The sequence below is a fragment of the Triticum aestivum genome, chromosome 2B, assembly GCF_018294505.1.
Source record: "Triticum aestivum cultivar Chinese Spring chromosome 2B, IWGSC CS RefSeq v2.1, whole genome shotgun sequence".
Classification (NCBI taxonomy): domain Eukaryota; kingdom Viridiplantae; phylum Streptophyta; class Magnoliopsida; order Poales; family Poaceae; genus Triticum; species Triticum aestivum.
The window spans coordinates 482,552,568-482,577,118 of NC_057798.1; the positions used below are offsets into that span (position 1 = coordinate 482,552,568).

General features: G+C 47.0%; 1 protein-coding gene across 1 annotated transcript; it reads left to right on the forward strand.

Moving 5' to 3' along the window:
• The first annotated feature begins 5,403 nt into the window (after positions 1-5,403).
• LOC123045570 (PHD finger protein ALFIN-LIKE 4) lies at positions 5,404-9,077 on the forward strand. The gene is made up of 5 exons (XM_044468679.1): positions 5,404-5,658; positions 5,766-5,798; positions 6,537-6,765; positions 8,146-8,263; positions 8,357-9,077. The coding sequence occupies exons 1-5, from the start codon at positions 5,547-5,549 to the stop codon at positions 8,714-8,716; spliced, it is 852 nt and encodes a 283-aa protein (XP_044324614.1). The 5' UTR covers positions 5,404-5,546; the 3' UTR covers positions 8,717-9,077.
• Positions 9,078-24,551: the final 15,474 nt, after the last annotated feature.

Sequence of the window (24,551 nt, forward strand, 5' to 3'; positions counted from 1 at the left end):
ACAACCATTTTCCGGAACCGCCTGTGTTGATAATCCTTTAGAGATGCCCTGAATGGTATATAACATCCATGAGAAAAACAAGACTACGATTGTCCACGTTGAAATGATGTAGAAGAAGACTATGATTGTCCTCTTTTTACTAAAAACTATAATCAGAAAACCAAACAGTTGCGAACCAACTATGGTTGGACGGTTAGATGGACGCTGGTATTCCCGGCCCATCAGGATTTCCGCCGATGCACATTCAGTAAGAGGAGATGTTCCTCTTAACTACAAGGTGCCTTTGATGACTTTATCAATTTCTAGATGATATGTCGGCTCAGTATTTTGAGGGTAAAACCAGACACTTGCATATGCACTTGTTGCACGTAATGAAGAGGACGGGGCGTCGACCTGTTGGCTGGGCAGCTGAGGTTGCTGGCAGCCCACCCGAGTTCAAATCCCGGCATGGACGCGTGGTGCTCGCGCTCCTATAAATAAATGCCAACGAGGGTTAACCCTTGGGTTGGTCTCATTTTTTTTGCACATAACGAAAAACTGTTACACGTAGAAGGAAACCAATGCAGCCACGGGCGTGGCTTGACAGTCAGGCGTAAAAGATGGGGGACTCATGAACTCCACCCGGCGGCAGAAATCACATATCTGACCTTAGGCAGAAATCAAATCACAAACTGACCTGGTCACGAAAAAATTTCACTCTGCTGACCCTTTGGTGTGGCGCCCGACAGCCGGGCGCCGCACCCTACTGTGCAGCGCCCTTCCCTTAGGCGTCGCACATCCTGTCAGCGTGGCAGCCCTGGTCCAGTTGCGGCCCCACACGCACCTGTGCAGCACCTAAGAGCTAGGCGCCACACACCTGTAATGTGCTGCGCCTAGCTCTTGGGCGCTGCACAGTCTGTGTTCCACTTGGGCTGGCCCCACCCTCTCTCCCCTCCCACCCCCACCCCACACACCCCCACCCGACCCAAACCCTTAGACTTGCGGCCCTCCTCTCTTCCCCTCTCCCCCCTCTCAAATCTTGCAAATCCGCCACACACCGTGGATTTCGAAGCCAACCCCTCCCTTAAGGCAATCTCCTCCGATCCCCTCGTTTTCATCCATAGGAATTATCACATTTGCTCAAATCTTACTAGTTTGGGGAAACCCTAGATTTTGATAGGATTTGGAAATTTGTGTTGAATGATGTTATATTTCTTTGCTAATTTGGGTTGTTTAGGCTTCCATAGTATGCTAGGGTTAGGGTTATGTGTGTTTGATGTTGGAGTTAGGGTTATGTTGGTGTTAGGGTTGTGGTTATTGTTATGTGGGGGTTAGGGTTATTAATTCATATACTCCCTCCATTCCTTTATCTAAGGTGTATTATTTTTGGCACGGTGACCAAGGCACATAATTATAGATGTGTTAGGACGAAATTACCCTTGGCAAATTTATTGGTTAGTGGCAAGTAAATCAATTAGTCCAGGAAAATAAGAGATACATGCAATCGACATAGAGATAGTTTCCTTCTTTTACTACAAGGAGAGATACAGACAATCAGGAGAGATATACTTTCCTTTTTCTGGAGGGCTAACAAGGGAATTGTGAGGAATAAGAAGAAATGCACCTTACATTCTGGAATTTTATCAAAAACCAAATACACCTTATATAAAGGAACGGAGGGAGTATATGTTAGGGCATATGTGTGCAAATATTTTTCTTAAGTATTTACTTGATATATGTGTGTTTTTGATTATTGTAGGGATGGGGAGAACATGTGTTTATGTTCATCATGTGGATAAAGAGGCCTTTTTGAAAGGCAATGTTGAGACGGACCCGGATGAGCTTGACATGGTGTTTGAGAGTAGTCCTAGCTATGCGGAGCTTTTGAAACAAGTGAGGAAAGATTTGAATTGGATGGACCAAAGTGACGTTGTTGAGTTCGAGGGAAGGCATAATGTTGGTTTAGGAATGCACATCCGTTGGAAGACAATGCGTGTGAACTCCGAGCAACGTTGGGTTGCATACAAGGAGACGGTTGCCGAATCTCTAGACAAGGCTCTTGAGTTATTTGCCTCCAAGAAGGTTGAGTCTACTTTGAATTTAGACTTGAACCGGAACCCCTCCCCGTTGGTTGCTAGGACTCCCCCACCCATGAACCAAGATCAAATGAGTGAACCTCAATTCACGCAAGAAGATTGGCCAACATTGAGCCCGACTCCAAACAACCAAAATGAAGGTTTTGAAGAGGAGAATGATGAGTACGAGGAGGATGACAACGAAGTTGACCTCCATGACAACAATGTGGGTGATCTCAACCAATATCATGTGCAAGAGACAATGGACCAATCCATCCCTTTTTCCCGTGCATATGCATCGGACTCGGATGACGATGGTCCTGATGAAGAAGTTGATGAGGAGGGGTTCACACCGAAGGAGGCCGAAGCATTCAAGAAGGTATTCGGGTGGGATCACAAGACACCATTGTTCAAGGATCTTAGTCTCGCGGATGAAGCCGTTGTGGATGGTGGAAAATGCATATCTCTTGGAGCTAGGCCAAGTTCTCACCGTGATTTGGAAGACGGCAAGAACGGGATATATCCCGGTTGTGAGTTTCAATCCTTCTTGGAATTGAAGATGTGACTCGACAACTACTCGGTTACACATTATCGTCCACATAAAGTGGCCAACTCGGACATGAATGTGCGTTACACGGTCAAATGTGAAGTGCCAACATGTCCATGGATTGTGCGTGCAAGGCCATGGAAAGGAGGTCCCACTTGGCGCATAGTGAGTTGTCTACCAACTCACATGTGCCGGCACAAGAATGCGGATGGCAAGCTTGTGTACCAACAACACAGACAACTCACATCCGAGTTCATTGCTTACAGGCTGTCCAACCAAATATCCACACTTCCAACAATGAGCATCAAGAGTGTCATTGACCTTGTGAAAGCCATCTTTCATTACAAGGTGAAGTACGGCAAGGCATGGAAGGCGAAGCAAGCCGCATTCAAGATGTTGTATGGCAATTGGGAGGAAGCATACAACCGACTCCCTAGGTTGTTGTTAGCTATGGCCGCCACAAACCCAGGCATGGTTCACGTGGTTGAGCCCCATGGGCACCAAACATTGATTCATAACGGGAGGACCGTCCGAGTATTTGGCCGTGCATTTTGGGCCTTTGAGCAATGCGTGAGGGCTTTTGAGCATTGTCGGCCCGTCATCGCCATTGATGGCACGTTCTTGACCGGACAATACAAGGGCACTTTATTGGTTGCAATAGCAAGTGATGCCAATAACCGGGTGTTGCCTTTGGCTTTCGCTTTGGTTGAGGTGGAGAACAATGATAACTGGGAGTGGTTCTTGCGTCAACTGAGAACAAGGGTATTACCCGCTGAAAGGGAAATTTGTGTCATATCGGATCGCCATCCTGGAATTCTAAATGCGGTGGTGGTTGACATTCCCGGACATACAAAGTTGCATCATCGATGGTGCATGAGGCACTTTCGTGCAAACTTCTATAGGGCATGTGGTATCAAGGAGTTGGCCGATGATCTTCAGGATTGTTGTCTCGCTTTCACCAACAAGTGGTTTTCCACATTGTTCAATGCATTGCTCAGACACAAGAAACTTGACCGTGGTGATGGTCTTGGTCGTGCTGGTGGTAGAGGTCGTGGTGATGGTGTTGGTCGTGGTGAAGGTCTTGGCCGTGGTGGTGGTAGAGGTCGTGGTGGTGGTCTTGGCCGTGCTGCTGGTAGAGTCCGTGGTGGTGGTGGTGGTATAGGCCGTGGTGGTGGCGGTAGAGGCCGCGGTGGTGGTGTAGGCCGTGGTGATGGTGGAGGCAGTGGTGATCTTGGCCTTGGCGGCGGCCGTAGTGGAGGAATGTTCTCTTGGCTCAATGGACCATTGCCGTATGTGACTTATTATGATCTTGTTCTTTTGGCTCAATGCTTTTATTGTCATTTTGTATTGTGTGACTAACTATTATATTGCCATTTTCATAGGTATGGAAACAATGAAGGGGGTGGAGGACACGGAGGGGGAAGGTGAGATCCCTTGGTGGTGGGAGGAGGGAGAAGAATAAGAAACTACATGGACCGTGATTTGGACAAGTATATGTGCTATGTGTGTATGACTATGTGAGGGGACTAATATTTCTGTGTATGACTATGTGAGATCCCTATGTGTGTATGACTATGTGATTTCGACAAGTATATGTGGTATGTGTGTATGACTATGTGATTTAGACTACTATTTCTGTGTTTTGGACGCCTACATTTAATTTGGATATGATTATGTGGCATCTTTATGAATCAAAAAACAAAAAAACCAGCAGTTATTTGAAAATAGCAGTTAGTGCAGCAAGCTTGCATTAGGTGTGATCCTGCAACACGCATCATCCAGCTACATATGAAAGAAAAACAATGTTAACTTGACAGCAAGCTTGCATTGCTAATGAATAAATGAGTTGATCACAAAACAGACCAACTACCTGTCGGTACAAGTAGGCAAGAGTCGCTGAACCCCAGCTCCATTTGCTATCGAAGACGGTCAACGCCTTCAGCCACATCCATGGAGCGTTCTTGCCAGTGGAGTCAGGAAACAAAGTCCTCGACACAATGTACCACATATACCCACGAGCATGTGTCTGGATCACATCATCAGTTGCATCCGGAGGGCACGCCGCCAAGTTATTTTGAATCCACGTGAAAGCAGCTCCGGCTGCCTTCCTTTCCCTCTTCTTCTTCTCTTCTCCCTCCTCTACATCATCCTCAACCTCGGTAGGAGCCATACCGATAAGAGCAATCATCTGCTCGCGCCACCCATCAGAATCGGTGCTCATACATAGAGGCCTAAATCGAGCAAACCAAACAAATCAAGGGTTCCATTAAATCATGGACAAATCTCTAGAATGGCAACAAATTTACGGAACAAAAAAAAAGAAGGGAAGAGTTTACCTAGTAGGATGGATTGGGGATCGAATCCACGGATCAAATCTTCAGATCTGAGAGGGATGTGGGGGGATTAGATGGGGGCGCCGCCGCCGCCGCTGCTCTCTGTCCAGAGAGCGGAGAGGTGAAGAACTGCCTGGTTGGGCTGGGGCGGCCGCGCTTAAGTCACTGTGCAGCGCCCAAGGGCTAGGCGCTGCACGTCAAAGTGTGGCGCCTAGCTCTTAGGCGCTGCACAGGTGCGTGTGGAGCCGCAACTGGACCAGGGCTGCCACGCTGGCAGGATGTGCGACGCCTAAGAAAAAGGCGCTGCACAGTAGGGTGCGGCGCCCAGCTGTCGGGCGCCACACCAAAGGGTCAGCAGAGTGAAATTTTTTCATGAACAGGTCAGTTTGTGATTTGATTTGGGTCTCAGGTCAAATATGTGATTTCTACCCCCACCCGGCCCCACTTCGCCAACCTTCAAAATCTCAAATTGCGGCTTTCTCGCGAAGCCACGAACGTAATAAATCACCCGGCTTCCCTGCTCCTTCCGATTGGTCGAGTAGTGGAATCCCCTTCCCCTCCACCATCAAAACCCTATTTCCGGCGGGCCTCGTACTGGGTGCGGTGCTGGCGATGGCCGACGGCGTCGTCTCGTCTGCCGTCCACCCGAACGGGCACTCCCCGGAGTTCGTCTTCCGGCAGTACCGCGGCCGCCGCGCCGGCATTGTGAAGGCCCTCACCGAAGGTCCCCCCCCCCCCCCCCCCCCCCCCCCCTCTTCTCTCTCTGGTGTGGATTTTGGTGCGGTTTTTTTTCACGCTGATGGTTAATTTTATCTGTTTATTGGTCCGCAGATGTGGAGGAGTTCTACGAGCAGTGCGACCCCGGTGAGTTTCCTTACTTCTTCTGATGTTGATTTTGGGGGAGATGGAATTTGTGGTTTTCATCTATTAGCAGGTAGAAATATGTACAAAGGCAGCCCCAAGGTTAATAATATGTAGTTTCACTGACGTTATTTGATTGCCTCGTGATGCTTGATGTAGTTGCTGATTCCATAATATTGGTAGTTTTCATTCGTTACCAGTGGAATGATTGATGAACTAATTCCGGTGGTCTCCGATGGAACGAATTTGATAAAGAGCGATGAGTCAAATTTAAAAGTTGGGGAGTCAAATCAGGGCAGAATTGCGAGTTTGGTGATAATATGGTGCAACGGAAATTCTGTATGCCTTGTCTGATTGCGATACCAGAACATGTAACCATCACTTCTGCTTATATTCATTCAGATGTAAATTGGAGAAACTACCGTGAATACTAACAATGTTGGTAAATTGGAATGGCCTGTCGAGCTTTGAGTGGCCAAAGGATTGAGCTGCAGAATTGGAAGTCCCGAATTCCCAATCGCCTCTGTCTGTAGTTGGGTGTCACTGCAAAATGCGTAGTGTTGCTGTACTCTGTGTCGGCATCAGCTTGTATGTGCTTGTGGGTTTTCATTAAATTAATGATACTGCATGCACTAGCATGTTCATTTTGTGCTATGTCGTTTTCTGGGTTACTTGTGGAACAAACAAGGTTGTCATCTTCGTAGGCACAACTCTGACTTGTGATGACCCTTTATTTGCCAGACGAGAAGGCCTTGTGCCTCTTTGGACTGCCTGATGGGACCTGGGAAGTGAGTCAACTACCTGAGGAGATCCCTGTTCAACTTCCTGAGCCAGTATGTGGGATAAACTTTGCTCGTGATGTTACACCCAAGAAAGTTTGGCTATCTATGATAGCTATTCATAGTGATGCATGGTTAATGTCCATAGCATTTTACCACGCGGGTCGTGTCTCATTTGACAGAGTTGGCAGGTGTGCTGCTTTTCTTTACTGCAAACGCTATATTTCTTCTTTTCTTTTACAATCACTTTCTTTTTCAAGCAGGACATTCTATGCGTTGAATGTATTGCGTGATACAGTCCATACTTTGCTTGCTACAACTTACTATGCACAAAGACGTTCAGCACCGTGTCATACATTTCATTTCATTTTCATTTGGAAATGTCTCAATGAGAATTTGTAATGTATGTAAATCTGTGAGTCTTAGTTCCTTTTGCTAATCTTTGTCATAATTCACTCAGATAATGGACCTTATTTTTTAAAATGCCTTTTCTCCCTTTTACCTTCTTATTTCTCATAGAGCCTAGAATTAGTTGTTAGGTGCATACACCTCTTTACAATTCTTGTAACCCAACAAGTGTAGAGTGTTCTGATAAATATTTGAATCTTTTCACTAGTTGAATATAAACCTCTACTAATTGAATGATGTCTGAACGAAGAAAAAAGCTGATCAAAATGGTAACTGGAGCAGTACTGAGGATGTAAATTTGGTGGAAAGTATCAGTACTGATATTCTTATCTAGCTTGCTGTATATTTCAAGAAATCATCAGTATTTAAGCATTTCTTACTGTCTATAGTGATGTTCTAACTTCAATTGATGAATGCTTCATTGTTTACATTTTCAATTGTATTTATATCCTCTAAAGTATCTTCTACTGCCTCTGTACAAGTCTCTCAAATGTCTTATACTCCCTCCATCCCAAAATTCTTGTCTTACATTTGTATAAATACGGATGTATCTAACACTAAAACGTAACTAGATACATCCGTATTTAGACAAATCTAAGACAAGAATTTTGGGACGGAGGGAGTATTTAGGAACGGAGGTAGTATATGTCATGATTGTTGGATAATTTTGCAACAGTTTCACTTTTTTTTATGGTGCATAGATTGCAGTATTGTCATTATCATTTCCAGCCATTCATTTTGTCTTCGGCAAAAACGGGCCAGACGTAATGTGTTTTTTAAACTTGGCCTTCTTTGGGTATGATGGGCAGCATTCCTCCTGCTTGTTCTTGTCTAAGAACCAAAAACTTGGAGGACCAATTTGCTTTTCACTTCAACTCATGCCGACAGATGTGTGCAACTTTTTGAGATAAACAATCATACCTACTTAATGAACTGCTGCTGTCTTCTAAAGTTGCAATGATAGTGCTCGGTCCTGAACCTATGTGGCATGGTTCTCCTTTACGTTCTTGCTTCTGACCAGAGCTTGTTTTGTGATGCATGTCATTTCTATGCCAGCCTAGATAGGTGTATCCGGAGTATGGTGTTTAGTTTGGTACGAAGTACTGATTGCTATCATGGAGTTTGATAATGGTGCTGAAGTGGCACTTGTATTTTGGTTGCAGGGAACAGCTCTTCAGGTTGATCAATCGTCTTCCCACCGTCTATGAAGCTGTGACAGGAAGCTATGAAAGGCAAGCACAGACCCCCAACGGCAGCAGGAAAAATAAGTCCAGCTCCCAGGTTAACATGCGCTGACCACACGACATTCCTTATTTGTTGTCCATATCAAACACAGGCTTTATCAATTATCACTCATTCTGCATCCCATTCCAGCCACCAAACCAATTCACTTCTAACTGCAAGCCGGTGACACCGGCCCTGCCGATGCCCAAGGAAGATTACTACGCCGATTTCAACAGCTGGAAGGTAATGGAGGACCGGCCAATGCTCAAGGAAGAGGATGGTGGCAAAGAGGGTGGAGGCAGCGAGGATCAAGCTATAACCAAGTGTGCCGGTTGCCAGGAGATCTACAGCGCTAACGACGGGCACCTATGGATTGGCTGCGACCACTGTCAGAGGTGGTTCCACGGCAAGTGTGTCGGCGTGACTGCTGAGATGGCGAACGGAATCGAGGACTACATGTGCCCTGGTTGCAGCTACAAAGCCACGACGAAAGCTTCTGACTCGATATAGCGGTGACGATGAAAGCTTCCGACTCGTGATGGTGGTGACTGGTGATGCTTGAACCATGGGAAATCTCTCATTTCCCAACGATGCATGCTGTTTGCTCCGCTGTTGCGTTAGCTTGGTGACATGTTAGGATTTTGGCTGGTGATGGGGACATGAGGTGGATTTGTACACCTGCAGGCAACCGAATATGGTGCTCCATTTTTGAATTATGACACCGTTTCAAAACAAAATCATCTGAGCGGACATAGTGTAGGTACTAGGTAATCATATGTTGGCAGTATGAGCAGGCCATCTGCTTGCCTTCCTAGTGTTGATGGACCATTGAGCGTGGAAACCCAGCTCTAGAGTAATTAAATGATTGGTTAGTAAATTGATTTTTTTTTAAACAAGGCAAAAGATTTGCCATTTTCATTAATTAAGAAGAGGTTTCGTTACAAACAGACCGCCAAGCGGTCAAAAGGCGAAACAATTACTCTCGCGGCATTACACTACGCAAATGTTTGGCGCCCGCAATGGCCCAAATGGACACTTCTTCTTTGATGCATCGCATGATGATCGCCAGCGGTGCCGCCTTGTTCCTGAAGACGCGCGCATTTCTTTCCTTCCAAAGTTCCCATCCCACAAGAAGGAGAAGGGAAGATAGAGCTTTCGTGGGTTGACCATTGTTAGTGAGTAGCGCGTCCCACCAAGATTTGACCGTGGTAAACTGGAACCAAGGAGTCGTGGGGATATTTAGACCAAGCCAGGCAAACACCTCATTCCAAACTCTAGTAGAGAACCTGCACTTGAAGAGGAGGTGAGCTGCAGATTCTTGCACCTGATTACAGAGTGGACATCGGTTGCAATTAGGCCATCCTTGCTGTTGGAGCCTATCGGCAGTCCAAATTCTGTTTTGAGTGACAAGCCAGGCAAAAAATTTACACTTGGGGGGTGCCCAAGCCTTCCAGACAGTGGCATGCAAGCTTGAGCGAGTAAGGCCAGCAAACTGCGCAATATAAGCAGACCTAGCTGAGTACTGGTCATCGTTGGGTTAACTTCCAAAGGGTGGTATCCTTAACACCAGGCCGGATGATGACATTCAGAAGCTTCTCCCATAATGCCAAGAATTGTTGGAGGTGCTCAAGCGTGAGGCCGTTATGGTAGTCAATTTGGTTTATCCAGTGCCCATCCCTCAAGGTTGTGGCAACAGATGCCCCCTTCTTGCGTGAAATCTCAAAAATCTTTGGAGCAATGTCTTTTGGCCTAAAACCCTCCAGCCAAGGCGACTCCCAGAAGGAAGCCTTCTGTCCATCGCCAATCGCGACCTTAGTCACAGCCGCAAATAGGTTACGGTCATTGGCCGTGCAAGGTGTCCCCATACTGCACCACACACGTGGTGGGTCGTCCCAGTCGAGCCAAAGCCATCGCAGCCGGAGGGCAGCGGCAAACTTGCCCAGGTGCAAAATGCCAAGGCCTCCAAATTCTTTTGGCCTGCAGACGAGCTCCCAGTTTACTTTGCACTTTCCACCAGTTACCTTGTCAGTTCCGGCCCAAAGGTAGGCTCGCCGCAACCTATCGATCGCCTTGAGAACCTCCCCCGGAAGGTCAAGCGGTGTAATGTGGTAAATGGCCACCGTCGTAAGGACCGCCTTGACCAAGGTCATGCGACCCGAGATAGCAACATGCTTGCCTTTCCAAGGCGCCAATTTGCCTGCAGCCTTGTCTTCCAGCATTTGGAGATGTATCCTCCTTAATCTTTTGAGTGCGAGTGGGAGGCCAAGGTAGCGAATAGGGAAGGAGGAGCGGCATGCCGGGAAGGATTGGAGAACGTCATCTAGGTCCGCGTTGGCACATCTGATAGGGGCTACAATACTCTTTGTGCAGTTTGTGGAGAGGCCGGTGGATTCACCGAAGGAAGTAAGCATGGCTGCAAGGAATTGTACGTCCTCCTTGACGGGGGCACAGAAAACTGCGGCATCATCGGCATAAAGAGAGGCACGAATCCCCATGTGCCTCCTAAGGAGGGGATGAAGCTTGCCTTGTGTTGGGGAACGTAGTAATTTCAAAAAATTTCCTACGTGCACGCAAGATCATGGTGATGGCATAGCAACGAGAGGGGAGAGTGTTGTCCACGTACCCTCGTAGACCGTAAGCGGAAGCGTTATGACAACGCGGTTGATGTAGTCGTACGTCTTCACGATCCGACCGATCCAAGTACCGAACGTACGGCACCTCCGAGTTCAACACACGGTCAGCTCGATGACGATCCCCGGGCTCCGATCCAGCAAAGCTTCGGGGATGAGTTCCGTCAGCACGACGGCGTGGTGACGATGATGATGCTCTACCGGCGCAGGGCTTCGCCTAAACTCCGCGACGATATGACCGAGGTGGAATATGGTGGAGAGGGGCACCGCACACGGCTAAGGAACGATCCGTAGATCAACTTGTGTGTTATGGGGTGCCCCCCTGCCCCCGTATATAAAGGAGGGAGGGGGGGAGGTGCGGCCGGCCCCCTTGGGGTGCGCCTGGAGGAGTCCTACTCAGGACTCCCCCCTCTTGCCTTGGTGGAGAAGGAAAGGGGGGAGGGGAAAGAGGAAAAGGGGGGCGCCGCCCCACCTTCCTTGTCCTATTCGGACTAGGGGGGGAGGGGGCGCGCGGCCTGCCTTGGCCGGCCCTCCTCTTCTCCCTCATGGCCCACTAAGGCCCATTAACCTCCAGGAGGGTTCCGGTAACCCCCCGGTGTTCCGGTAAAATCCCGATTTCACCCGGAACCTTTCCGATGTCCAAACATAGGCTTCCAATATATCAATCTTTATGTCTTGACCATTTCGAGACTCCTCGTCATGTCCATGATCACATCCGGAACTCCGAACAAACTCCGAACAAAGATGTTTCAATGGAGTCAAATGACAACATGGGCACTATTCAAAATGCTATCCTACAGAATAACTATGGCTTATCCAACTTTGGGGTGAACGTGGTAACGGGATCCTAATGTCAGAGTTAGTAAATTCGTTTAACCCGAGTAGAAAAGAGTTCAGAGTCCCAGAGTAAAGGTCGAGGAGTAAAAGATCCTAGTACCACCCGATGGTGACGTGGGCCCATAAGGCACACAGCCAAGTTAGTAAAAGTTTTTGTAATGTCTAGACTCGACTTCGGCCAAGGAGTGTGGAAGGGGGATTCCTACAGGCAGTCGGCTCTGATACCAACTTGTGACGCCCCCGGTTTAATCGTACACTAATCATGCACGCAAATGTGTACGATAAAGATCAGGGACTCACGGGAAGATATCACAACACAACTCTACAAATAAAATAAGTCATACAAGCATCATAATACAAGCCAGGGGCCTCGAGGGCTCGAATACAAGTGCTCGATCATAGACGAGTCAGCGGAAGCAACAATATCTGAGTACAGACATAAGTTAAACAAGTTTGCCTTAAGAAGGCTAGCACAAACTGGGATACAGATCGAAAGAGGCGCAGGCCTCCTGCCTGGGATCCTCCTAACTACTCCTGGACGTCGTCAGCGGGCTGCACGTAATAGTAGGCACCTCCGGTGTAGTAGGGGTCGTCGTCGACGGTGGCGTCTGGCTCCTGGACTCCAGCATCTGGTTGCGACAACCAGAAAGAAAGGAAAGGGGGAAAAAGGGGGGAGAAAGCAACCGTGAGTACTCATCCAAAGTACTCTCAAGCAAGGAACTAAACTACATATGCATGGGTATATGTGTAAGGAGGCCATATCAGTGGACTGAACTGCAGAATGCCAGAATAAGAGGGGGATAACTAGTCCTATCGAAGACTACGCTTCTGGAGCCTCCGTCTTGCAGCATGTAGAAGAGAGTAGATTGAAGTCCTCCAAGTAGCATCTCCACTGTAGAACCTCCAAATAGCAACTCCAAGTAACAACTCCAGTAGCATCTCCAGCAGCATCGCAGTAGCATAATCCTACCCGGCGATCCCCTCCTCATATCCCTGAGGTAGAGCGACCACCGGTTGTATCTGGCACTTGGAAGGGTGTGTTTTATTAAGTATCCGGTTCTAGTTGTCATAAGGTCAAGGTACAACTCCAAGTCGTCCTGTTACCGAAGATCACGGCTATTCGAATAGATTAACTTCCCTGCAGGGGTGCACCAACTTACCCAACACGCTTGATCCCATTTGGCCGGACACACTTTCCTGGGTCATGCCCGGCCGCGGAAGATCAACACGTCGCAGCCCCACCTAGGCACAACAGAGAGGCCAGCACGCCGGTCTAAACCTAAGCGCGCAGGGGTCTGGGCCCATCGCCCTGAGCACACCTGCACGTTGCGTGGGCGGCCGGAAGCAGACCTAGCCTAGCAGACGTTCCAGTCCAATCCGGCGCGCGCCGCTCCGTCGCTGACGTCTGAAGTGCTTCGGCTGATACCACGACGTCGGGATACCCATAACTACTCCCACGTAGATGGTTAGTGCGTATAGGCTCGTAGCCAACTCAGATCAAATACCAAGATCTCGTTAAGCGTGTTAAGTATCCGCGAACGCTGAACAGGGCCAGGCCCACCTCTCTCCTAGGCGGTCTCAACCTGCCCTGTCGCTCCGCCACAAAGATCCACACAGAGGGCCGTCGGGACAAAGGTCCTTTCAGCCCCCAATCCGTGAATCACTCGCGGGTACTCTTCGAGCTGACCCGACTTTAGTCACCATCTGTATAGTATGTATGTATGTATAGTATATACCCGTGATCACCTCCCGAGTGATCACGGCCCAATAGTATAGCAAGGCAGACTGACAAGAATGTAGGGCCAATGATGATAAACTAGCATCCTATACTAAGCATTTAGGATTGCAGGTAAGGTATCAACAGGTGTATCAACAATGTCAGGCTATGCATCAGAATAGGATCAACGGAAAGCAGTAACAGGCTACACTACTCTAATGCAAGCAGTATAGAAGAGAATAGGCGATATCTGGTGATCAAGGGGGGGGGGGGGGCTTGCCTGGTTGCTCTGGCAAGAAGGAGGGGTCGTCAACTCCGTAGTCGAACTGGACAGCGTAGCGTCGGTCTCGTAGTCTACCGGAGAGAAGAGGGGGAAGAAACAATGAATACAATGCAAACAAATGCATATCGATGCATGACATGATAAGTAACGATGCTAGGTGTGCCCAATCGCGGTAGTAGGTGATACCGACGAAGGGGGGAAACATCTGGGAAAGTATTCCCGGTGTTTCGCGTTTTCGGACCGGTGAACCGGAGGGGGAAAGTTGCGTGTTCGGTATGCTAGGGGTGTGTGGCGGACGAACGGGCTGCGTATCCGGATTCGTCTCGTCGTTCTGAGCAACTTTCATGTAGAAAGTATTTTCATCCGAGTTACGGATTAAAAGATATGATTTTCTAAAGATTATATTAATTTCTGGAATTTAATTAATTAATTATTTAATTCGAAAATGAATTTATGACGTCAGCATGACATCAGAGTGATGTCAGCAGGTCAACTGGTCAGTTGACCAGTCAAACCAGACAGGTGGGTCCAGTGGGACCCACATGTCATTGTGAGGGACAACAACAGAGTTTTAAAATTAACTGAAAGGGTTAATTAGTGTGTGGGTCCTAGCAGTCAGTGAGAGGTTAAAGTTTTAATTAACTAATTTAATTAATTAGCAGTTTATCTATTTGTTTTATTTTTTTATAGCATGGGGCCCGCATGTCAGTGCCACTGGGCTGCCCAGTCAGCACGTTGACCCAGTCAACAGGTCAACAGGGGGCCCTGGGCCCACCAGTCAGTGGCCCGAGACGGTGCCACGTGGGTGCCAGCTCGGCACCCGCCGGAGACGCGCCGGGGCTAACTCCGGCGACCAAAACAACGGCGGCCCCTCACCGGAGTTGGCCGGAACCGTGCTACGGGGCTCGGTTTCGGGCGTGCGTGGGTGCGTTCGAACGGTCACTTGACCGCGCGTCAAGTGGTGGTGGTGGTATCGCTGGACCTGGCCGGAAACGTCACCGGCGACGAGGTCCGCGGCGTTGCGTTCGGGCGCTCATCAGGGATGGCGCAAAGAGGCACGGGAGGGGGCGTGCGCGTGTGCGTTGAGTCGGGCGTTCGACGCCGCGTCCATCTATGGTGGCGGCGCGGCCCGTAACGGGCTAGGACGACGACGGCGAGAGGCCGAGCGGACGCCGGTGTTCGGGCGCTGTCGGAAACGAGGCTAGAGGGCACGGGAAGGCACGGGCCCGAGCTCGTTGGGCTCATGGGAGCAAGAGGAGCTCGATGCCGTGCCCAGGTGAGTGCGACAGGGGCCGTGGCCACGGCGGCGAGGTACGCCGCGGCGACCGGAGCCCGGGCACGACGACGAGCTAGTTACCGCGCGAGCTAGGAGAGCTAGGGGCGGAGGAGGGAGGCAGCTCACCTAGCGGCACGCACGAAGGCCGGTGGTAGTTTAGTAGCAGCAGGGGGGGTGTCGCCGGAGTTGGTGAAGAACGCAGCCGCCGGAGATGAGGGCGAAGGGGATCCGGTGATTCGGGGCTCCTCCGCTCCAGCTGAGGCCTCCGGTGGACGAGGAAGATGACGGAGGCGTCGACGGACACGCAGGCGCGGCGAGGCGGAGACTGTGGCTGCGCGATTCACGGCGGCGAGGCCATGGCGGCGCTCGGTTGCGGTGGGGAAGGAGGGGGAGATGGATCTGGAGGGGAGAGGGAGAGGCGCGGGGGCCGAGGGCGAGCGTGGGGGCGAGTGGGAGGCGGGATCGAGGAGGCGGGGGGGGGGTGCTGGCGATCTTATCCCCTGTCTCGTCGCCGGCGAGGGGGGTTCGGTTGGGACGCGCCCTGTTCCGACCCGGGTCGGGGGAACAGGGGAAGGGGACGCGGTGCGGGGGCTGGGCCGGCTGGGCCGGCCAGTCTGGCTGCGGGCCAGGGGGATTGGGCGGTGGCCGTGCGGGTGGGTTGGGCTGTCTGGTCCAGGGGGGCTTCCCCCCCCCTTTTAGTTTTTTTTTGTAATTTCTTTCTTTTATTTATTTTCCCTTTCTGTTTTATTTAGTTTTAGGGCATCTGGGCATTTTATAAAATGGTGTTTGCTTCACCATAATTACCAGTGCAATATTTGGCAACCCCCGAACATTTTCGCTTTGACTTTTGAAAACTTAGGGTGTTTGTCACTAATTCATATTTTGAATTAGCAATGATTTTGAACTACCACTTGGTTAGCAACAGTAACACTGGTGACATGGCATCATTATAAGAGTTTTACTGTAGCCTAATTATCCGGGCGTTACAGATGTGCATTACCGAGAGGGCCCAGAGATACCTCTCCGACAATCGGAGTGACAAAACCTATCTCGAAATACGCCAACCCAACATGTACCTTTGGAGACACCTGTAGTACTCCTTTATAATCACCCAGTTATGTTGTGACGTTTGGTAGCACCCAAAGTGTTCCTCCGGCAAACGGGAGTTGCATAATCTCATAGTTATAGGAACATGTATAAGTCATGAAGAAAGCAATAGCAACATACTAAACGATCAAGTGCTAGGCTAACGGAATGGGTCATGTCAATCACATCATTCTCCTAATGATGTGATCCCATTAATCAAATGACAACACATGTCTATGGTTAGGAAACATAACCATCTTTGATTAATGAGCTAGTCAAGTAGAGGCATACTAGTGACTATATGTTTGTCTATGTATTCACACATGTATCACGTTTCCGGTTAATACAATTCTAGCATGAATAATAAACATTTATCATGAAATAAGGAAATAAATAATAACTTTATTATTGCCTCTAGGGCATATTTCCTTCAGTCTCCCACTTGCACTAGAGTCAATAATCTAGTTCACATCGTTATGTGATTTAACACCACTATTCACATCTACATGTGTTTAATACCCATAGTTCACATCATCATGTGATCAACACCCAAAGGGTTTACTAGAGTCAATAATCTAGTTCACATCGCTATGTGATTAACACCCAAAAGAGTACTAAGGTATGATCATGTTTTGCTCATGAGAGAAGCTTAGTCAACGGGTCTGTCATATTCAGAGCCGTATGTATTTTGCAAATATTCTATGTCCACAATGCTCTGCACGGAGCTACTCTAGCTAATTGCTCCCACTTTCAATATGTATCCAGATTGAGACTTAGAGCCATCTGGATTGGTGTAAAAGCTTGCATCGTTGTAACTTTTACGACGGGCTCTTTTATCATCTCCATAATTGAGAAACATCTCCTTAGTCCTCACTAAGGATATTCTTGACCCATGTCTAGTGATCTACTTATTAGATCAAAAATTGTATTCCTTTGCCAAACATAGAGCAAGGTATACAATAGGTCTGGTTCACAGCATAGCATACTTTAAAGAACCTATGACTGAGGCATAGGAAATGACTTTTCATTCTCTTTCTATTTTCTGCAATGGTCGGGTCTTGAGTCTTACTCAACTTCACACCTTGCAACACAGGCAAGAACTCCTTCTTTGACTGTTCCATTTTGAACTATTTCAAAAATTTATCAAGGTATGTACTCATTGAAAAATCTTATCAAGCATCTTGATCTATCTATATAGATCTTGATGCTCAATGTGTAAGCAGCTTCACCGAGGTCTTGCTTTGAAAAACTCTTATTCAAGTATCCTTTCATGCTATCCAGAATTTCCATATCATTTCCAATTAACAATATGTCATCCGCATATAATATTAGAAATGCTACAGAGCTCCCACTCACTTTCTTGTAAATACAGGCTTCTTCAAAAGTCTGTATAAAACCATATGCTTTGATCAACTCATCAAAGCATATATTCCAACTCCGAGATGCTTGCACCAGTCCATAGATGGATCGCTGGAGCTTGCACAATTTGTTAGCACCTTTAGGATTGACAAAACCTTCTGGTTGCATCATATACAACTCTTCTTTAAGAAAACCATTAAGGAATGCAGTTTTGTTTATCCATTTGCCAGATTTCATAAAATGCGGCAATTGCTAACATGATTCAGACAGACTTAAGCATAGATACGAGTGAAAAACTCTCATCGTAGTCAACATCTTGAACTTGTCGAAAACCTTTTGCGACAATTCTAGCTTTGTAGATAGTAACACTATCAGCGTCCGTCTTCCTCTTGAAGATCCATTTAATCTCAATGTCTCGCCGATCATTGGGCAAGTCAATCAAAGTCCATACTTTGTTTTCATACATGGATCTTATCTCAGATCTCATGGCCTCAAGCCATTTTGCGGAATCTGGGCTCACCATCGCTTCTTCATAGTTCGTAGGTTCGTCATGGTCTAGTAACATAACTTCCAGAACAGGATTACCGTACCACTCTGGTGCGGATCTTACTCTGTAAGACCTACGAGGTTCTGTAGTAACTTAATCTGAAGTTTCATGATCATCATCATTAACTTCCTCACTAATTGGTGTAGTAGTCACAGGAACAGATTTCTGTGATGAACTAATTTCCAATAAGGGAGCAGGTACAGTTACCTCATCAAGTTCTACTTTCCTCCCACTCACTTCTTTCGAGAGAAACTTCTTCTCTAGAAAGGATCCATTCTTGGCAACGAATGTTTTGCCTTCTGATCTGTGATAGAAGGTGTACCCAACAGTTTCCTTTGGGTATTCTATGAAGACGCACTTCTCCGATTTGGGTTCGAGCTTATCAAGTTGAAAACCTTTTTCATATAAGCATCGCAACTCCAAACTTTAAGAAACGACAGCTTAGGTTTACTGCTAAACCATAGTTCATACGGTGTCGTTTCAACAGATTTAGATGGTGCCCTTTTAAACGTGAATGCAGCTGTCTCTAATGCACAACCCCAAAACAATAGTGGTAAAACCGATAAGAGACATCATAGATCGCACCATATCCAATAAAGTGCGGTTATGACGTTCGGACACACCATAACATTGTGGTGTTCCAGGTGGCGTGAGCTGTGAAACTATTCCACATTGTTTTAACTGAAGACCAAACTCGTAACTCAAATATTCGTCTCCGTGATCAGATCGTAGAAACTTTATTTTCTTGTTACGATGATTTTTCCACTTCACTCTGAAATTCTTTGAACCTTTCAATTATTTCAGACTTATGTTTCATCAAGTAGATATACCCATATCTACTCAAATCATTTTGTGAAGGTCAGAAAATAACGATACTTGCCACGAGCATCAACACTCATTGGATCGCATATATCGGTATGTATTATTTCCAATAAGTCAGTAGCTTGTTCCATTGTTCCGGAGAACGGAGTTTTAAGTCATCTTGCCCAAAAGGCACGGTTCGCAAGCATCAAATGATTCATAATCAAGTGATTCCGAAAATCCATCTTTATGGAGTTTCTTCATGTGCTTTACACCGATATGACCCAAACGGCAGTGCCACAAATAAGTTGCACTATCATTATTAACTTTGCATCTTTTGGCATCAATATTATGAATATATGTATCACTACGATCGAGATCCAACAAACTATTTTCATTGGGTGTATGACCATCGAAGGTTTTATTCATGTAAACAGAACAACAATTATTCTTTGACTTTAAATGAATAACCGTATCGCAATAAACATGATCAAATCATATTCATGCTCAACGCAAACGCTAAATAACATTTATTTAGGTTTAACACTAATCTCGAAAATATAGGGAGTGTGTGATGATGATCATATCAATCTTGGAACTATTTCCAACACTCATCATCACTTCCCCTCAACTAGTCTCTGTTTATTATGTAACTCCTGTTTTGAGTTACTAATCTTAGCAACTGAACAAGTATCAAATACTCAGGGGTTACTATAAACACTAGTAAGGTACACATCAATAACATGTATATCAAATATACCCTTGTTCACTTTGCCATCCTTCTTATCCATCAAATATTCAAGGTATTTCCGCTTCTAGTGACCATTTTCTTTGCAGTATAATCACTCAGTTTCAGGCTTTGGTCCAGCTTTGGGCTTCTTCGCGGGAGTGACAACTTGCTTGCCATTCTGCTTGAAGTTCCCTTTCTTTCCCTTTGCCCTTTTCTTGAAACTAGTGGTCTTGTCAATCATCAACACTTGATGCTCTTTTCTTGATTTCTACCTTCATCGATTTCAGCATCACGAAGAGCTCGGGAATCGTTTTCGTCATCCCTTGCATACTATAGTTCATCACAAAGTTCTACTAACTTGGTGATGGTGACTAGAGAATTCTGTCAATAACTATCTTATCTGGAAGATTAACTTCCACTTGATTCAAGCGATTGTAGTACCCAGACAATCTGAGCACGTGCTCACTAGTTGAGCGATTCTCCTCCATCTTTTAGCTATAGAATTTTTTGGAGACTTCATATCTCTCAACTCGGGTATTTGCTGGAAATATTAACTTCAACTCCTGGAACATCTCATATGGTCCATGACGTTCAAAACGTCTTTGAAGTCCCGATTCTAAGCCGTAAAGCATGGTGCACAAAACTATCAAGTAGTCATCATATTGAGCTAGCCAAACGTTCATAGCGTCTGCATCTGCTCCTGCAATAGGTCTGTCACCTAGCGGTGCATTAAGGACATAATTCTTCTATGCAGCAATGAGGATAAACCTCAGATCACGGATCCAATCCGCATCATTGCTACTAACATCTTTCAACACAATTTTCTCTAGGAATATATCAAAATAAACATATGAAAGCAACAACGCAAGCTATTGATCTACAACATAATTTGCAAAATACTACTAGGACTAAGTTCATAATAAATTCAAGTTCAATTAATCATATTACTTAAGAACTCCCACTTAGACAGACATCTCTCTAGTCATCTAAGTGATCACGTGATCCAAATCAACTAAACCATGTCCGATCATCACGTGAGATGGAGTAGTTTCAATGGTGAACATCACTATGTTGATCATATCTTCTATATGATTCACGCTCGACCTTTCGGTGTCCGTGTTCCGAGGCCATATCTTCATATGCTAGGCTCGTCAAGTTTAATCTGAGTATTCTGCGTGTGCAAAACTGGCTTGCACCCGTTGTAGATGGACGTAGAGCTTATCACACCCGATCATCACGTGGTGTCTGGGCACGACGAACTTTGGCAACGGTGCATACTCAGGGAGAACACTTCTTGATAATTTTAGTGAGAGATCATCTTAAAATGCTACCGTCAATCAAAGCAAGATAAGATGCATAAAGGATAAACATCACATGCAATCAATATAAGTGATATGATATGGCCATCATCATCTTGTGCTTGTGATCTCCATCTCCGAAGCACCGTCGTGATCACCATCATCACCGGCGTGACACCTTGATCTTCATCGTAGCATCATTGTCGTTTACGCCATCTATTGCTTCTATGACTATCGCTACCGCTTAGTGATAAAGTAAAGCAATTACAGGGCGTTTACATTTCATACAATAAAGCGACAACCATATGGCTCCTGCCAGTTGCCGATAACTTCGGTTACAAAACATGATCATCTCATACAATAAAATATAGCATCACGTCTTGACCATATCACATCACAACATGCCCTGCAAAAACAAGTTAGACGTCCTCTACTTTGTTGTTGCAAGTTTTACGTGGCTGCTACGGGATTAGCAAGAACCGTTCTTACCTACGCATCAAAACCACAACGATAGTTCGTCAAGTTAGTGCTGTTTTAACTTTCGCAAGGACCGGGCGTAGCCACACTCGATTCAGCTAAAGTGAGAGAGACAGACACCGCCAGTCACCTTTAAGCACGAGTGCTCGTAACGGTGAAACCAGTCTCACGTAAGCGTACGCGTAATGTCGGTCCAGGCCGCTTCATCTCACAATACCGCCGAACCAAAGTATGACATGCTGGTAAGAAGTATGACTTGTATCACCCACAACTCACTTGTGTTCTACTCGTGCATATGACATCTACGCATAAAACCTGGCTCGGATGCCACTGTTGGGGAACGTAGTAATTTCAAAAAAATTCCTACGTACACGCAAGATCATGGTGATGGCATAGCAACGAGAGGGGAGAGTATTGTCCACGTACCCTGGTAGACCGTAAGCGGAAGCGTTATGACAATGCGGTTGATGTAGTCGTACGTCTTCACGATCCGACCGATCCAAGTACCGAACGTACGGCACCTTCGAGTTCAGCACACGTTCAACTCGATGACGATCCCCGGGCTCCGATCCAGCAAAGCTTCGGGGATGAGTTCCGTTAGCACGACGGCGTGGTGACGATGATGATGCTCTACCGGCGCAGGGCTTCGCCTAAACTCCGCGACGATATGACCGAGGTGGAATATGGTGGAGAGGGGCACCGCACACGGCTAAGGAACGATCCGTAGATCAACTTGTGTGTTATGGGGTGCCCCCCTGCCCCCGTATATAAAGGAGGGAGGGGGTAGGTGCGGCCGGCCCCCTTGGGGTGCGCCTGGAGGAGTCCTACTCCCACCGGGAGTAGGACACCCCCCTCTTGCCTTGGTGGAGAAGGAAAGGGGGGAGGGGAAAGAGGAAAGGGGGGGCGCCGCCCCCCCCCTTCCTTGTCCTATTCGGACTAGGGGGGGAGGGGGCGCGCGGCCTGCCTTGGCCGGCCCTCCTCTTCTCCCTCATGGCCCCCTAAGGCCCATTAACCTCCGGGAGGGTTCCGGTAACCCCCCGGTGTTTCGGTAAAATCCCGATTTCACCCGGAACCTTTCCGATGTCCAAACATAGGCTTCCAATATATCAATCTTTATGTCTCGACCATTTTGAGACTCCTCGTCATGTCCGTGATCACATCCGGAACTCCGAACAAACTTCGGTACATCAAAACTTATAAACTCATAATAAAACTGTCATCGTAATGTTAAGCGTGCGGACCCTACGGGTTCGAGAACTATGTAGACATGACCTAGAACTATTCTCGGTCAATAACCAATAGCGGAACCTGGATGCCCATATTGGTTCCTACATATTCTACGAAGATCTTTATCGGTCAAACCGCATAACAACATACGTTGTTCCCTTTGTCATCGGTATGTTACTTGCCCGAGATTTGGTCGTCGGTATCCAATACCTAGTTCAATCTCGTTACCGGCAAGTCTCTTTACTCATTACGTAATGCATCATCCCGTAACCAACTCATTGGTCACATTGCTTGCAAGGCTTATAGTGATGTGCATTACCGAGAGGGCCCAGAGATACCTCTCCGACAATCGGAGTGACAAAACCTATCTCGAAATACGCCAACCCAACATGTACCTTTGGAGACACCTGTAGTACTCCTTTATAATCACCCAGTTACGTTGTGACGTTTGGTAGCACCCAAAGTGTTCCTCCGGCAAACGGGAGTTGCATAATCTCATAGTTACAGGAACATGTATAAGTCATGAAGAAAGCAATAGCAACATACTAAACGATCAAGTGCTAGGCTAACGGAATGGGTCATGTCAATCACATCATTCTCCTAATGATGTGATCCCATTAATCAAATGACAACACATGTCTATGGTTAGGAAACATAACCATCTTTGATTAATGAGCTAGTCAAGTAGAGGCATACTAGTGACTATATGTTTGTCTATGTATTCACACATGTATCATGTTTCCGGTTAATACAATTCTAGCATGAATAATAAACATTTATCATGAAATAAGGAAATAAATAATAACTTTATTATTGCCTCTAGGGCATATTTCCTTCACCTTGGGTGGTGGCTTTGTTGAGGATATGGTGTAGTGGGTCGATGGCAAGCACAAATAGCAATGGTGATAGCGGGTCCCCCTGCCTAAGTCCCTGTCCATGCTTGATTGGGTCGCCGGCAATACCGTTGAGCAAAACTCTTGAGGACGCCGAGGATAGTAGTGCCGAGATCCAGTCCCGGAAGTGGGCAGGAAAGCCATGGTGATTCAACATCTCCAACAGGTAATCCCATCTAACAGAGTCAAATGCCTTCTTGATGTCAAGCTTGAAGAGGAGCATAGGATTTTTTGTGCGGTGAAATCTTCTGGCTAGATTCCGCACATACATGAAATTGTCGTGAATGCTCCTCTTTTTGATGAAAGCACTTTGCGCAATTGAAACAATATCATTCATGTGGGAGCCAATCTAGTGGCAAGAATCTTGGCAATGAGCTTAGCCACATCATGAATGAGGCTAATGGGCCTGAAGTCAGAGATCTCCTCTGCGCCATCCTTCTTGGGAATGAGAGCAATATTCGCCGAGTTGAGCCAGTGAAAGTTTCTGGCATGGAGGTTGGAGAAATTATTAACCACTAGCATGATGTCATCTTTAATGATATCCCAGCAGCTCTTGAAGAATTTTCCAGTGAAGCCATCTGGACCGGGCGCTTTGTCGCTAGGCATGGCAAATACGGCAGCCCTAACTTCCTCCTCCGTAATGGCATCACCAAGCGCGGATAGATCATGGCTAGCAGCGGGAATAGTCGCCCAATTGATGGTCTTAGAACGCGGGGCACCCTTTTTCAAAATCCCAGAGAAGTGGGAATGAACAATATTCTTTTTGTGGTCATGATCCATCACCCAACCCGAGCCCTGCTTGAGGCGGTGGATGAGATTTTTCCTTCTCCGCCCATTAACTCTTAGGTGGAAATATCGGGTATTCGCATCTCCCTCTTTGATGTTGGTGATCCTCGAGCTTTGCCTCTTCCTAGCTCTCTCCATAACTGCAAGGGCCACCACTTTTTTCTTGAGTCTTTTCCGAAGATCAGTCTCCTCCAAGCTCAGAGGCCGCATCTCCTGAGCCTCATCAAGCCTAAGAATTATCTCCAAGGCCATATGCAATTGAACCTTGGTAGTAGAGAAGAGGCTCTTGCTCCAAGAGCGAAGTTTCTGACTGGTATTTTTCAGCTTGTGGAACAGCCTCTGGTATGGTTCAATGTGTGCGGAGGCCTCATTCCAAGCACCTTGGACAACTTGTTGAA